We start from the raw sequence: 15,267 nt of genomic DNA, 5'->3' as shown, positions 1-15,267 counted from the left end.
TATACGGTATCCTTCCCTCTAGGAATATATATATATTTATTTATTTAAGTTCCAGGATACATGTGCAGAACATGCTGGTTTGTTACATAGGTATATGTCTGCCATGGTGGTTTCCTGCACCTATTGACCCATCCTCTAAGTTCCTTCCCACCAGGCCCTGGTGTGTATTGTTCCCCTCTCTGTGTCTATGTGTTCTTTTTGTTCAACTCCCGCTTATGCAATGTTTGGTTTTCTGTTCCTGTGTTAGTTTGCTGAAGATGATGGCTTCCAGATTCATTCATGTCCCTGTAAAGGACATTATCTCATCCCTTTTTAGGGCTGCATAGTATTCCATGGTGTATATGTACCACATATTCTTTATCTGGTCTATCATTGATGGGCATTTGGGTTGGTTCCATGACTGCTATTGTAAATAGTGCTGCAATAAACATATGTGTGCATGTGTCTTTATAGAATGATTTATTCTTGTGGATATATGCCAAATAATGAGATTGCTGGGTCAAATGGTATTTCTGGTTCTAGATCCTTGAGCTGAATGAATCACCATACTGTCTTCCACAATGGTTTAACTAATTTACATTCTCACCAACAGTGTAAAAGTGTTCCTATTTCTTCACAGCCTCACCAGCATCTATTGTTTCTTGACTTTTTAATAATCACCATTCTGACTGCCATGAGATGGTTTTTCATTGTGGTTTTGATTTGCATTTCTTTAATGGTCAGTGATGAGGTTTTTTTCATATGTTTCTTGGCCACATAAATGTCTTCTTTTGAGAAGTGTCTACTTTTTGATGGGGTTATTGTTTTCCTGTAAATTTGTTTAAGTTCCTTGTAAATTCTGGATATTAGACCTTTGTCAGATGGATAGATTGCAAAAATTTTCTCCCATTCCCTTTGAGGGCTATTTTATCCCCACTACTAAGACATGACTCCCATGGAGTCTCCACTGATTTCCTGGGGGTGATTGACAAGAACTCTTGACTCTGACTTGCTAGAACTCACACATTCCATCCCTGTGTGACCTCTGGAAACTCTTCACCTTATAGCTCCCCAACTGCTCTTTACCCTGCCTTGTGGAGTTCCACTATACACAGCTTTAATATTCAGTTTGTAAACCCGAAGGGACTCCACACAGATTTCTCTTGCTCTTTCTTGTCAACAACTCCCTCCTTTGCTGAAGCTTCCAGTAGCTTTAGGCTTCCTGAGCACTGACCTCTTAACTTTGTGAACCACCATGTTCTTTTTCAAACCCCTGTCCCTGTATCACATTTTGCAAAGTGCATCCAGGCAGGAAGCCAGGGCAATCATAGAGCTCACCTCATTTGTTTTCCTTGCCTCAGCTTTATAATCCTGTGCTATCTTTGTTCAAAATACAAAAACTGTTACCTCGTATATTGTATATATATTATTTCTAGTTGTTTATAGCAGGTGGGTAAGTTTGGACCTGGTTATTCCATCATGGCTGGAAATGAATTTTCATATATTATTTGAATTGGGATTCTCAAAGCTTCTTGACCCCATAGCTTGATCTCTTTCACTGGTTTTTGATCAATTTTAACCATTGTCTCAAATATGATTCCTGTTCCAGTATTTCTCTCTTCTTCTGGGACCCTAGTTATATGTGCTTTACCTTTTGGCTGTGTCCCAAATGCCTAACACTGCCTGTGTCATTTGCATTTTTTTTTCCTCTCAGTGAGACAAATCTATTGACTTGACTTCACATTCATGAATTCTGTCTTCTATTGTGTCCAATCTGCTGTTAAAACTCATACAGTAAGTTCTTGGCTACTGTATTTTGTTTCAGTTTGTAGCATACATATTTCATCCATTTTTAGAGATTACAAATATTTTGAAATCCTTCATATTTTCATCCATTTCCTTTACATCTGTTATATTAATGGCAATTTAAAGTGCTTTTGGCTAATTCCAGTATCAAAATCATCTAAGTTTTCTGCATTAGTTTTTTATTGCTGCCAAAACAAACCACCAAAAACTTAATGGTTTAAAACAACACTTATTTATTTATTTATTTATTTAAGACGGACTCTCGCTCTGTTTTGTTTATTTATTTATTTGAGATGGACTCTTGTTCTGTTGCCCAGGCTGGAGTGCACCGGTGCGATCTCAGCTAACTGCAACCTCCACTTCCTGGATTCAAGCGATTCTCCTGCCTAAGTCTCCCAAGTAGTTGGGACTATAGGTGCTCACCACCACGCCCGGCTAATTTTTTTGTATTTTTAGTAGAGACGGGGGTTTCCCCATGTTGGTCTGGCTGGTCTTGACCTCGTGACCTCGAATGATCTGCCTACCTCAGCCTCCAAAATGCTGGGATTACAGGGGTGAGCCACTGTGCCTGGTCAACATTTAAATCCAAGACAAAAAATGAGAAGATATTCAATTACCACATAAGACATTCCCTCCTCTCTTCCATTGGGTGAGGTATAGAGGGATGAAAGACATCGTAAAGGAGCACACAGATTGGCTGCATGGAGCCACACAGAATGTGTATCAGTGGCTAATGCTTGCTATACTGCCTGTTTTCCATGAGTTTTAAGTAAACCAACTCCTTGTGACTTTGTTTTTTTATTTGTAAAATATCAGAGGGTATGTCTGATTGGTGAAGGTGGAACCATCATCTTCCCTACTTAATAGTGTTGCCATGAGAATTAGTGGAATTCATCAATGTAATGCTTTTATAAAATGAAGACTTTACTTTCATAACAAAGCAATATTAAGAGATACTCACCACATTGCATTTTGTGAACTGGTGACAGGGAGTACGGAAAAAAGAGGAAAGGAGAAAATAGATATCCACCAGTATCAGAATTCTGGAGGTCTGGGTTTTCATCAGTTTGTTTTTATTACCCATGTGACCTCAGTACGGTGTTTTCTCATATGTACAAATCTGGTTATCTTCCAACTTAGGTCACAGGATTTGTGAGGATGAAATGTAAAAGCAGGATGATGTTTTAGCTCTCACTAGAAAATCACTAAGTTAAAATCATAAGACATACTTTCTCAAAGTTGTAGAATATATTCCTCTAACAATGAGATCAGACAGACAACCACATGGAAAATAGAGAATATGTGTAGACATGTCAGTGGGATGATGTGTGGCAAATAGAAAGTAGCAGAATAGTATAATATATTGAAAATAGAACTGAATAGAAAAATGGGGAGGGAGAAAGAAAACTATGTAAAAGACATTTTAAATAATCCATCCTGGTAGTTTCTTGAAATTTGAGAGTATAATCAGAGGCATTAAAAATCAATAATTTTAGTGTCCAAACATAACTATTAATAGTAGGGTGTAGTTTCTTCCTAGCTTTTTCTGTGTGTGTTTCTCTCCACATGTGAGAATAAACACATGACAAGATAGAAATGTAATATATACATATGTATCTAACTTTTTACTCATCAAAAATTTGCCTACATTCCTACAACCCAGAGACACTGAATTCATAATGGTGCATATCCTTTTTTTTTTTTTTTTTTTTTGAGACGGACTCTCGCTCTGTTGCCCAGTCTGGAGTGCAGTGGTGCGATCTCGGCTCACTCACTGCCACTTCTGCCTCCTGGGTTCCAGTGATTCTCCTGCCTCAGCTACTTGGAAAAGTAGCTGGGATTACAGGCATGTGCTGCCACACCCGGCTATTTTATGTATTTTTAGTAGAGATGGGGTTTCGCCATGTTGGCCAGGCTGGTCTCCAACTCCTGACCTAAGGTGATCTGGCCGCCTTGGCCTCCCAAAGTGCTAGGATTACAGGCATGAGCCACCTTGCCCAGCTATATCCCTCTTTTATATATGCCATTTTACAACACAGATCATAAAGTAGTTTTATAGTCTTAGTTTACTATGAACATTTTCCAAACTCCTTAAAATATGAATGCATTAATGGAAGCATGATTCCAATTTATGAATGTATCAACAGTTAATCACCTATCACTGGATATTCAAATTGCTTATTTTTATTTCAATTAATACTGCTCTTATAGGATCTTTCCTAGAAATTCTGAACCTCCTATTGCCCCACCATAATTACTTTAAGAGAGAATAAATTTTGACCAGTTTTCAAAGAAAAGTATCCCAGAAGAGTATAACCTTTCTCCATAAGATGCTTCCACTTTTACACTGATGATAGATAAAATACATGTGCAACATCTATTTGGGCTGTTTGGGAATCCTTCTGGCTCATGTGCTCTCAAACTAATCTATTTAGGGATTATCTATTTACAGATAATCTTGGAGATTGGCCTAGTAAGGATTAATATGTTTTTCCTCTATTCTCCTGATTATAAAACATATTTATACTTCCAGAAGCTTTTAAACCTATTCTGCAGAGAATATGTGTATAATTTATAATTGAGTGCTTCATTGTAACCTCTGTGATCTTTTCTATAAAATGAATGACATATATGAGACATGATTCTCCTTATATTATACAGGAAAACTGGGTTCTCAAATTAATGTTTCCTGAATGCAAGTGCTCTGACACCTCACTTCTTTCCAAAGGCTTTCCAGTGTTTGCTATCTTTATGGTTTTGACCCTTAATAAATTATTTGATGTACAAGGTACTAAAATTCATGGGTAAGGAATTTATCATTTATTGGCTGGTCACAGTGGCTCACACTTATAATCCTAGCACTTTGGGAGGCCGAGGTGTGCAGACTACTTGAGCCCAGGAGTTCAAGACTAGCCTGGGCAACACGGCGAAACCCAATCTACAAAAAATACAAAAATTAGCTGGATGTGGTGGCAGATGTCTGTAGTCCCCACTACTCGGGAGGCGGAGGTGGGAGATTAACCTGAGTCTGAGAAGTTGTAGCTCTGGTGAGCTGTGATCGTGCCACTGCATTCCAGCCTGAGTGACAGAGTGAGACCCTGTCTCAAAAAAAAAAAAAAAAGAATTTATCATTTATTGAATGATTTGAGTAACTTGAGTTTTCTTATATCTACCGAAGGCTAAATTGTATCTGGGGGCTTTTTTAGTAATAGATTTACATGATTACACTCAGTGAATTCTTTGATGCACATTATGGCAGCGTGCAGTAATCCTCCCTTATCTGTGGGAGATATGTTCCAAGATCCCTAGTGGATGCCTGAAACTGTGAATAGTACTGAACCTGACTTCTGTCAGAACCCATTTCTATTCATGCCTCCCACCCACAAATTTAATGTCTTTTTCATCTTAGCACTTATCTTACACTGTGGCCATAACTTTTGCAGTTTGAGGTGTGACAACAAAACTAACACGTTTCTTTTTCCTTCTTCACAATTTCTCGGATAGAAGATTCATTCTTACTATAAATCTTAACAACGTCAGCATGTATTTTTTTTCTTTATTAAGTCAAGAACTTTCACCATTTCAATTTAAGGGAGCACTTTATAGCTTATTTTTGGCGTATGCAAATTGCCAACATCAGTACTCTTGCACTTTGGGGTCATTATACAATAAGGGTAGCTTTAATGCAAGCACTGCAAACCCATGACAGTCAATCTGACAACTGAGACAGCTAAGTGGCTTATAGGCAGGTAGCATATATAGCATGGATATAATACTGGACAAAAGGATGATTCAAGCCAGGCGCAGTAGCTCACACCCGTAATCCCAGCACTTTGGGAGGCTGAAGCAGGCGGATCACTTGAGGTCAGGAGTTCAAGACCAGCCTGACCAACATGGTGAAGTTCCATCTCTATTGAGAAAACAAAAATTAGTTAGGTGTGGTGGTGCACGCCTGTAATCCCAGGTACTCGGGAGGCTGAGGCAGGAGAATTGGTTGAACCCGGGAGGTGGAGGTTGCAGTGAGCCAAGATCGTGCCAGTGCACTCCAGTCTGGGCGACAGAGCAAGACTCCATCTCAAAAAAAAAAAAAAAAAAAAAAAGATGATTCACTGATTTGCATCCTGAGCAGGAAAGAGCAGGACAGTGCAAAATTTCATGACACTACTCACAATAGCATGCAACTTATGCATATATGTTGTGACATACAATGAGAGTTGATTTAACACTGAACGATTTCCCACATTCATTACAGTTGTAAGGTTTCTCCCATGTGAATTATCTGTTTCATGAGAGCTGACTTCCTACTGAAGGCTTTCTCACAGACATTGCATTTATAGGGTCCCTGTCCATATGAATTTTCTTAAGTTTAATAAGTGGTGCCTTCTGGATAAAGGTTTTTCCACATCCACTGCATTCATAGGGTTTCTCCCCTGTGTGAGTTCTCTGGTGTGCTATGAGGGTTGACTTCTGGCTGAAGGCTTTTGCACATTCACAGCATTCATAAGGTTTCTCTCCAGTGTGAGTTCTTTGATGTACAACTAAGTTTGCTTTCTGGATAAACCCTTTTCCACACTGAGTACATCTGTAGAGTGTCTCCCCAGTTTGACTTCTCTGACTTTTCTGAAGGGCTTGCTTTTGGTGGAGGGCTTTCCCTTGTTGATTAGGGTCAAAAAATTTCTCTGCAGGTTGAACTTTATGAAGGTTAGAATGGAGGCATACTTTCCAATATGCCTTACATCCATCATCTTTCTTTCTTACATAGCTTCTATTTTGACTAAGAAAGTTTAAATTATGTTTTGAATGCCTTTTCCCATGAATAATATTTAGGGAGTCTTTGTCTTACAGAATCAAAGTCTGTGCTGAGAAAAATGCTTTTTCTACATGTTCTGCATTCTTGATCACTTTCATCCTTCAGTGTTTCCTTGCCTATGAATGCAGCTTGCCACGGAAGTTTGTCTTGGCTTTCCTTGTAGCGATCTATCTGCTCATCAACTTGCCAGACTTCTAGAAGAAAGTGCAATGAATCATCAAACTTGTTAAATCTTTCCACTAGAATGTTATGGAATAACATTAATCCCTAAAGGCCCTGCAGTGAACTCCTATCAACATGACTTAAGCTGATGTAGATGGAGCCTCCCCATGTCCCACCACCACCACCTCCCCTGAGTGCAAGTACAAAGAAATGCTGGCTCAAATTTAACAAAAATAATTTAATATGCAGCCAAGCTCAAACCAAGAAAATAAATTTATTATGTGACAAAAATGAAGAAGAAATTTAAAGTGAGGGGGTGAACAGAAATTGAAGCTGTGTGGCTTTGCAGTTGGGGGGCTAAGGCTCTCATCATGAGTGTGAAGTGAATTCTAGGCCACAGGACACAAATGTGCAGAGAATTAGAATTGAGCTACCTGCTTAAAGCTGGGAGTCACAAAGGACATCTCTGTATGTAAAATAGGAACTAGAAAGATGCCACCCACTGGCTAATGAAAATGTTAAGAAGAATCAGGGGTTACTTACAAGAAGTCAGAACCACAGTCCTGTACCACATGTAGGAGTGCATTCCAAATGGACATTTGAAGTATAATACAAAACCCCCGAAGTTGATAAATTCACCTATAAATTGTTCCTGCATTAGTGAAACCAGTGGGCCCCAGCAGTGGCAATCCAAATAGTTCTGCAGTGATGCTTTCATAGCTTAGGGTACACAGAATTTCCATGGAAAATAACTCTCACTGAAAAGGAGTTCACAGTAAAAAAATTACAAACTTCAAAAGGAAATGAACCACAATGAGTTGAAAACTTATGTCTACAGAAAAGCCTGCACATGATGTTTATAGCAGCTTCATTCATAATGGCCCCAAACTGGAAGCAACCAAGATGTCCTTCAATAGGTGAATGGATAAACAAAGTGATCCACAATGGAATATTATTCAGCAATAAAAAGAAATGGGCTATCAAGCCATGGACATGGAGTAAACTTAAATGCATATTGCTATTTGAAAGAAGCCAGTCTGAAAAGGCTACATACTATATGATTCCAACTATATGACATTCTAGGAAAGGCAAAACTATAGAGATAGTAAAAAGATCAGTACTTGCCAGGAGAGAGTGAAAAAGGGATGAAAAAGCAAAGCACAGGGGATTTTTTAAGGGCGGGAAAACTATTCTGTATGAAACAGTAATGGTGGATTTTTATGCATTTGACAAAACCCATAGAACTGAACAACACAAAGAGTGAACCTTAATGTAAGATGTGACTTTAGTTAATAATAATGTATTCATTCACCAGTTGTAACACATGTACCATACTAATGCAAGATGTTACTATTAGGGGAAATTGGCGGGGTGGGGGCGGGTAGAGAGAGGTATAAGGAAACTCTCTGGAGAGAGAGGTGTAAAGGGATGGAGATATACCATGAAAACCTAACCAAAAGAAAGCTGGAGAAATTACATTAATTTCAGACAATGATTTCAGAACAAGAAGGATTTTCTGGCACAAAGAGGGACATTACAAAATGATAAAACAGTTAATTCTTTGAGAAGAAATAACAATCCTGAAAGTGTATGTACCTAATAACAGCACTTCAAAATACATGAGGCAAAAATGGATACATCTGAAAGAGAAACAGACAAATCCACAATTATTGTTGGAGACTTCAACACTCTTTCTCTCAATAATTGATAGAACAAGTAGACAGAAAACCAGCAAGGATATAGATAATCTGAACAGCACCATCAACCAACTTCACCTAATTGACATTCAGAGAACACTGCATCCAACAACAGCAGAATATACATTCTTTTCAAGTGCATATGAAACATTCACCAAGATAGAACATATTCTGGGTCTTAAAACAAACCTGTACAAATTTATAAGAAATCATATTATGTGCAATAACAGTATTACAACAAAAAATCAATGAGAAAGGTACTTGGAAAACCCCAAATATTTGGAAATTTAAAGATATACTTACTTCTAAATAAGTCTTAAGGGGAATTTGAAACTATTTTGAATTAAATGAAAATACAACATACCATAATTTGTGGGACACAGATAAAACAGCAATTGGAGGGATATTTATAGCACTGAATGCATATATTAGAAACAAAGATCAAGCAGAAGAAAAGAAATAATAAGAGCAGAAATCAATGAAGTTGAAAATAGGAATGGTCTTCAAATGGTGAATGGCTAAACAAACTGTGGTACATCCATTTGGTGGAATACTACTCCGTGACAAAAAGGAAGAAACTCTGGGTACTCACAACGGGATGAATCCAACTGAGAAGTATGCTTAGTGAAAAGAACCAATCCCACAAACTATCATACTGTATGACCTCACTTATGTAATATTCTTGAAGTGACAAAATTAGAGAAATGGAGAACAAATTAGTAGTTGCCAGGGCTTAAGAAGGGGTGGAGTGGGAAGGAATGGGTATAGCTATACAAAGGCAACATGAGGGACCCTTGTAGTAATGGAAATGTTCTGTATCTTGACTTTCTCAATGTCAATATCCTTGTTGTGATTTGTAGTATAACTTTTCAAGATGTCACCATTAGTAGAAACTAGGTAGAATACATGAGATCTCTCTGTATTATTTCCTACAAGGGCATGGGAATCTACAATTATCTCAACATGGAATGTTTAATTTAAAAAATAGTCAAATATTCCAAAGAGGAGAATGGTGAAGAGAAACAACAATAACAACAACAACAAAAAAAAACAAAAAGAAGTTTGGTTTGGAGGATGAACAGAAAATAAACAATACAATGGTACATCTAAATCCAATAATATCAATAATTATATAGGATATAATTGTCTAAAGGAGAAAAAACACAATCATAGGAACTGATCCATAAAAATAATTTATAACATCCATTCATAAAACTTTCAGAAAATCAGGATTAGAAGGAAATATCCTCAACCTTTATCAGGCCATCTATGAAAAAACCTACAAGTAAGATTATGCCTAATGGTGAGACAGTAAATGCTTTTGTCCTAAGATCAGGATCGAGGCAATCATGTTGCTCTCGCTACTCCTAGTCAACATTATACTGAAGGTCCTAGCCAGTAAGTACAATAAGGTAAGAAAAAGAAATAAAGGCATTCAGACTGGTAAAAGAAATAAACTGTCCTTATTCATAACTACATGACTGTTTATGTAGAAAATACCAAACCATCTATGAAAGAGCTACTGGCACTAATATGTGAGCTTATTAGAAAGGTTCCAGGATACAAAGCCAATATGGAAAAATCAATTACACTTCTATAAACTAGCAGTGAGAAATAGGAAAGTGAAATATAAAACAACAATATACATACACACACTCCATTTATATTACCTTGCAAGAACATAAAACACAGGGGTAAATTAAACAAAATATGTGCAAGACCTATCCATTCAAAGCTATCAAATATTACTGAAATAAATTTTAAAAGACTGAAATAAACAGATATACAATTTTCATGATTTAGAAGGCTAAACATTGCACATCAATTATCCACAGATTCCATGCAATGTCAAAACCCCCTGCAGGCTTTTTTACAGAAATTGGCAAGCTGATTCTAAAATTTCTAGGAAAATACCAAGGATCTAAACTAGCTAAAACATTATAAAAAAAGAAGAACAAAGTAAGAGGACTCATACTATCTGATTTGAACACATAATATAAGGCTACAGTAATTAAGACCTCTTGTACAGGTTGTGTATCATTTATCCAAAATGCTTGGAACCAGAAGTTGTCTTGGATTTCAGATTTTTTTGGTTTTCAGAATGTTTGCATTATATATTTACTGGTTCAGCATGCCTAACCTGAAAACATGAAATCTGAAATGCTTCAATGAACATTTCCTTTGGATGCCATGTCAGTGGCTCAAGAAGTTTTGGATTTTAGAGCATTTTGGATTTTGGATTTCTGGATTAGGGATACTCAACCTGTACTGGTGTACAGAGTGACACATATGTTCAAGTACTTTTCAAAAAGGATGCCAAAGTAAGTTAACTAAGAAAGAACAGTCTAGAATAGACTGTGGATATTTGATAGTAACTTATCTTTCTTACTTATCCTCTCTTCTGCTCCAGTTAATCTGCTATTAAGTCTATATATTAAATTCTTTTTTTGTTGTTGTTTTTAAAGTTTGTGTTTCTTTTTCCTTTTTCATATATATTAAATTCTTAATTTTCAGTTTTCATTAGATTATTTTATATATCCTAGTTCCCCGGTGAAATTCTTACCCTTGATATTTTTTTTGAGACAGTCTCACTCTGTTGCCCAGGCTGGAGTGTAGTGGTGTGATCTTGGCTCACTGCAACCTCTGCCTCCTGGATTCAAGTGATTCTCGTGCCTCAGCCTCCTGAGTAGCTAGGACTACAGCTGTACACCACCATGCCCAGCTAATTTTTTAGTAGAGATAGGGTCTCACTATGTTGCCCAGGCTGGTCTCAACCTCCTGGGCTTAAGGGATCCTCCCACCTCAGCCTCCCAAAGTGCTGGGATTATAGGTGTGAGCCACCACACCCGGCATCATTTTAAAGTAGATGTCAAATTACAAATGGATCACTTGTTGATTTGAGAAAAAGAAAGAATATTCTTTTCAAAAATGTTACTGGAAATGCATATGTAAAAATAATATGAAAGTATGCTGACCCTTCCCTCACACCAGATACAAAAATTAAGTCATTAACAGTCATAGACTTAAATATAAGAACTAAAATTATGAATCTCCTGGAAGAAAACATATGAAAAAAACTCTATTACCCTGGGTTAGAGAGAGATTTGCTAAAAAGGACATAAAAAACATGAACCATAAAAGAAAAATTTAATAAATTGGACTTTATAAAAAAACAGAAACTTTTTTTTTCAAAAGATACTGTTCTGAACAAAACAAGCCATAGTCTAGGAGTAAATACTTGGAAAACACATAGCTGGTCAGGACTTATATCCATATATATTGATATAAATAACTCTCACAATTTAATAACAATGGCAAAATATTACAATAGACACTTCACCACAGAACATATACAGATGGCAAATAAGCACATGAAAACATGCTCAACATCACTGATCGTTACAGAAATGCAAATTCAAATCATAATGAGATCCCCCTACATACCTACTAGAAAGGTGTGTTGTTGGTGGGAAAACAAAATAGTACAGCCACATTAGAAAACACTTGACAGTATCTTTTTTTTTCTTTTGAGAGACAGAGTCTCACTCTGTTGCCCAGGCTGGAGTAGAGTGGCATGATCTCAGCTCACTGCAACCTCTGCCTCCTAGGTTCAAGCAATTCTGCCTCAGCTTCCAAGTAGCTGGAATTACAGGTGTGCGCCACCACACCCAGCTAATTTTTGTATTTTTAGTAGAGACGGGGTTTTACACTATTTTGGCCAGGCTGGTCTCAAATTCCTGACCTCAAGCGATCCGCCTGCTTCAGTCTCCCAAAGTGCTGGGATTACAGGCATGAGCCACCGTGTCCGGCCCAATGTCTTATAAAGTTAAACATATGTTTACCATACAGCCAAGCAATCTCACTCCAGATATTTACTCAAGAGATATGTAAACAAAGATCCACAGAAATGCCTACACAAGAATGTTCACCAGCTTCATTCATAATAACCAAAACAACAGGGACAGTTCAAATGTGCATTAAGTGGTACATCAACAGACAAACTGGAACACTACTCAGTTATCAAAAGAACAAACTGATACATGCCACAATATGGATGAGCCTACAATGCATTAAGGTAAGTAAAAGAAGCCAGCCACATGACATTCTAGAAAGAACCAAACTAGAAGGAAAAGAGATCAAGCCTGGGATGAGGAGAGAGACTAAATTACAAAAAGAAACATGGAGTTTTTTGTAGGGGATGAAAATGTCCAATACCTTGATTGTGGTAGTAGTTACACAGCTATATATTTGTCAAAACTATACAACTGTACACCTAAGAAAGATAAATTTCATGGTATGTACATTATACCTTAATTTCATTTAAAAAAAAGAATGCAGTCATATCAGCATAAATATACAATGATCACATATGAAAAACACATATAGAAAATTATGTTCAAACAGTAACCTGTATAGCCAAAGATCATATGGTACCATTAGGGCATTTTATTTTATTAAAATACTTCATGAACACTAATGATAAAGTACTAACAAATATTGAACTCTAATTAATGATGCACCTGTGGAGGTATTTAGGGGTTATGGGTACTGATTTCTGTAACTTCCTTTGAAATGCACTACAAAAAAATCAAATTGATGGAAGGACAGAAGAATTGGCAGACAGACAGGAGATAAACATAGCAAAATGTTTATAATTATAAATCTAGGTGTTATTACAGAACACCCATATAGGGATTATATGGTGTTCAGTCTATAATTCTTTTACTTGTTTTATACAAAATTTTTCATAATAAAATGTTGAGGAGGAAAAGCTAAATAAAGAACAGCAAAGTAAACTGAAAGTAGAAAAAAGGAAATAACAGGAGAAATCAATAAAACAGAAAAATGGTAGAGAAAATTAACAAAGCTAAAACTTCTTTCTATTAAAAGATCAACAAACTTGAAATAAACTTCAGTTTGTACTACAACACGAGACTGGACAGTTTTCGTTATTATAATGAGGCTACTCTTGAAAGTAACAGTTCCTAGAAGATTTTTATTATCTCAGAATGACCAGTGAATTTATGGGACCAGCCAGTGGTTTCATCCAGGAGGCAGAGGGAAAAATACATTTTCTGAAATAGATTTAAATACAGAGGAACAAGGAAGAAATTCAAGTTGCTTTCTGATTCCAACCCTGGGAGTTTGGAGACTGCCTAGGAGTGACTCCACGTTATTCATCCACATACAAGTGGCTAAGAGCATAGACTGTGGGGCCACATAGCCTGGGCTGGAATTCTGGCCACTTCCCTCACCAGCTATCCCATCCCATCCTGCTCGCATGCTCATTGCTATCTCCTATTTCGTTGCAATTCCTCTCAGCAGATATTTCAAGTAGTGGATCTTAGCCAAAGATAGGCATCAGAATCCTCTGGCGTGTCACTCAAAATGCACATAACCAGGCCTACCCCAGGCTTTCTGAAACAATTTCTAGAGCAGGGCCTACTCATGGGTATTCTGACAGATCCACAGATAACTATGTAATACATCTCTGGATCTCTGGTTAACAACCACCACATTAAATTTAAAAAAAAAAAAAAAAAAAAAAAACCTTTTTAATGGATAACAACAACAATAAAAATGGTGATAACATTTGTTGAGTGCTTCCTTTATCCCAGGCACCCTTTTAGGTGCCTTACATGCATCAAATCATTAATTTCTGACAATCGTTCAGTTCTATCATTAGCCCCATTCTACAACAGGTAGAGAGGCCAACCAATGTGTGCACAGTGATAGTTAGTGAGGGAAGTGGCCAGAATTTCAACCCAGGCTATGTGGCTCCACAGTCCATGGTCTTAGCCACTTGTATCTGGATGTATAACAAAGCTCCTTCCTCTGCCCAGGTCCAAAACAATCAGTGCAATATTTACTGAATGTCTTCCACCAGTCTCACACTAGAACATGTCAGAACAGGATGTAGGCTCTTACGTCTAGGGGTTTGTGTTCAAGCTAGAGAAATGAGCCACTGGCCCTTAGCTAGATTTTTTTAAAAGTTACTCTATGAAATGCACAGCTATATTATTTAAAGTTACAAATGTAACCAATAAAGGAACTAAAAATAAGCATTTAACAAACTTGTAAAGAGCTGGGGAGTGGAGGGCCAAAGTGTGAGGGAAATCCTTACTTTTCATAGAGGGGAGATAAAACTGAAAACCCACAAAATGCAGATATAAAGGTATTCCCTAAACCTATGGAAGTGCTCAGAACCAAATAGAGAAACCTTTACAAGAAGCTGCCCTTGGAAGGCATGACTGGGAATGTACCTAAGATTACTTTTTAGCATATACTGTTCTGCACTCTTAAACTGAACATATAAATGTCTGTATTTTAATATAATAGAGTTTTTATTATGAGAGAATTGGGACTCAGGAAGGTGGGCTGTGCCTGAATTTGTTTTTCCTCCCTTCCAGGATAGCACTGAAACAAGAACAAGACACACAGTCATTACAATTCCAGGCATCACTGGAAGAAGGCAAGCATACTGTCAGCACACCAGAAATCCTGATGAATCTCTTGGCAGCAGATGTGGAATTACACTGAGCACTAAAGAGGTTATCATTGCCTAAACATTCCTGGGGGAAGCTACAGAGTGGTAGGAGACACAAATGCCAGCACAGGGAGGATCTCAGAGAGCTGGTGTGTGCGCTGAGGAGTGGGTTCTGGACGAAGCCATCTAAGGAGTCATCTGTAGGTCCTTGGGGCCCGCACCTGACTGCAGTTGATGCTCTGAAATTAATCTCTAATGAGCAGTGGTTCTCAAGCTTTACTATGCCTATGGTATCCCTGGGGAGCTTGTTGAAATGCATATTCTCA

General features: G+C 37.4%; 1 protein-coding gene across 6 annotated transcripts in view; it reads right to left on the bottom strand.

The window, feature by feature from the left end:
• The window catches only part of KRBOX4 (KRAB box domain containing 4), a 45,540-nt gene that overhangs the window by 12,959 nt on the left and 17,314 nt on the right, over positions 1-15,267 (bottom strand). Inside the window, exons 6-7 of one of the 6 annotated variants that reach the window (XM_032258526.1) lie at positions 8,354-8,397; positions 4,903-6,789 (exon numbers count right to left, since the gene is read on the bottom strand). The exons of 1 other annotated variant lie outside the window; for it this stretch is intronic. In XM_032258526.1, coding sequence (XP_032114417.1) covers positions 8,354-8,397 — 44 coding nt within the window. In that variant the 3' untranslated portion in view covers positions 4,903-6,789. Of the gene's footprint in view, positions 1-4,902; positions 8,398-12,212; positions 13,530-15,267 lie in introns of those variants that run through there. 4 more of the 6 variants (XM_032258524.1, XM_032258521.1, XM_032258523.1 and 1 more) reach the window with 4 other exon arrangements.

Source organism: Sapajus apella, unplaced genomic scaffold (genome assembly GCF_009761245.1).
Source record: "Sapajus apella isolate SASKATOON/1434 unplaced genomic scaffold, GSC_monkey_1.0 scaffold103, whole genome shotgun sequence".
NCBI classification, from domain to species: Eukaryota; Metazoa; Chordata; class Mammalia; order Primates; family Cebidae; genus Sapajus; species Sapajus apella.
This window is presented reverse-complemented; position numbering and strand designations above follow the sequence as displayed.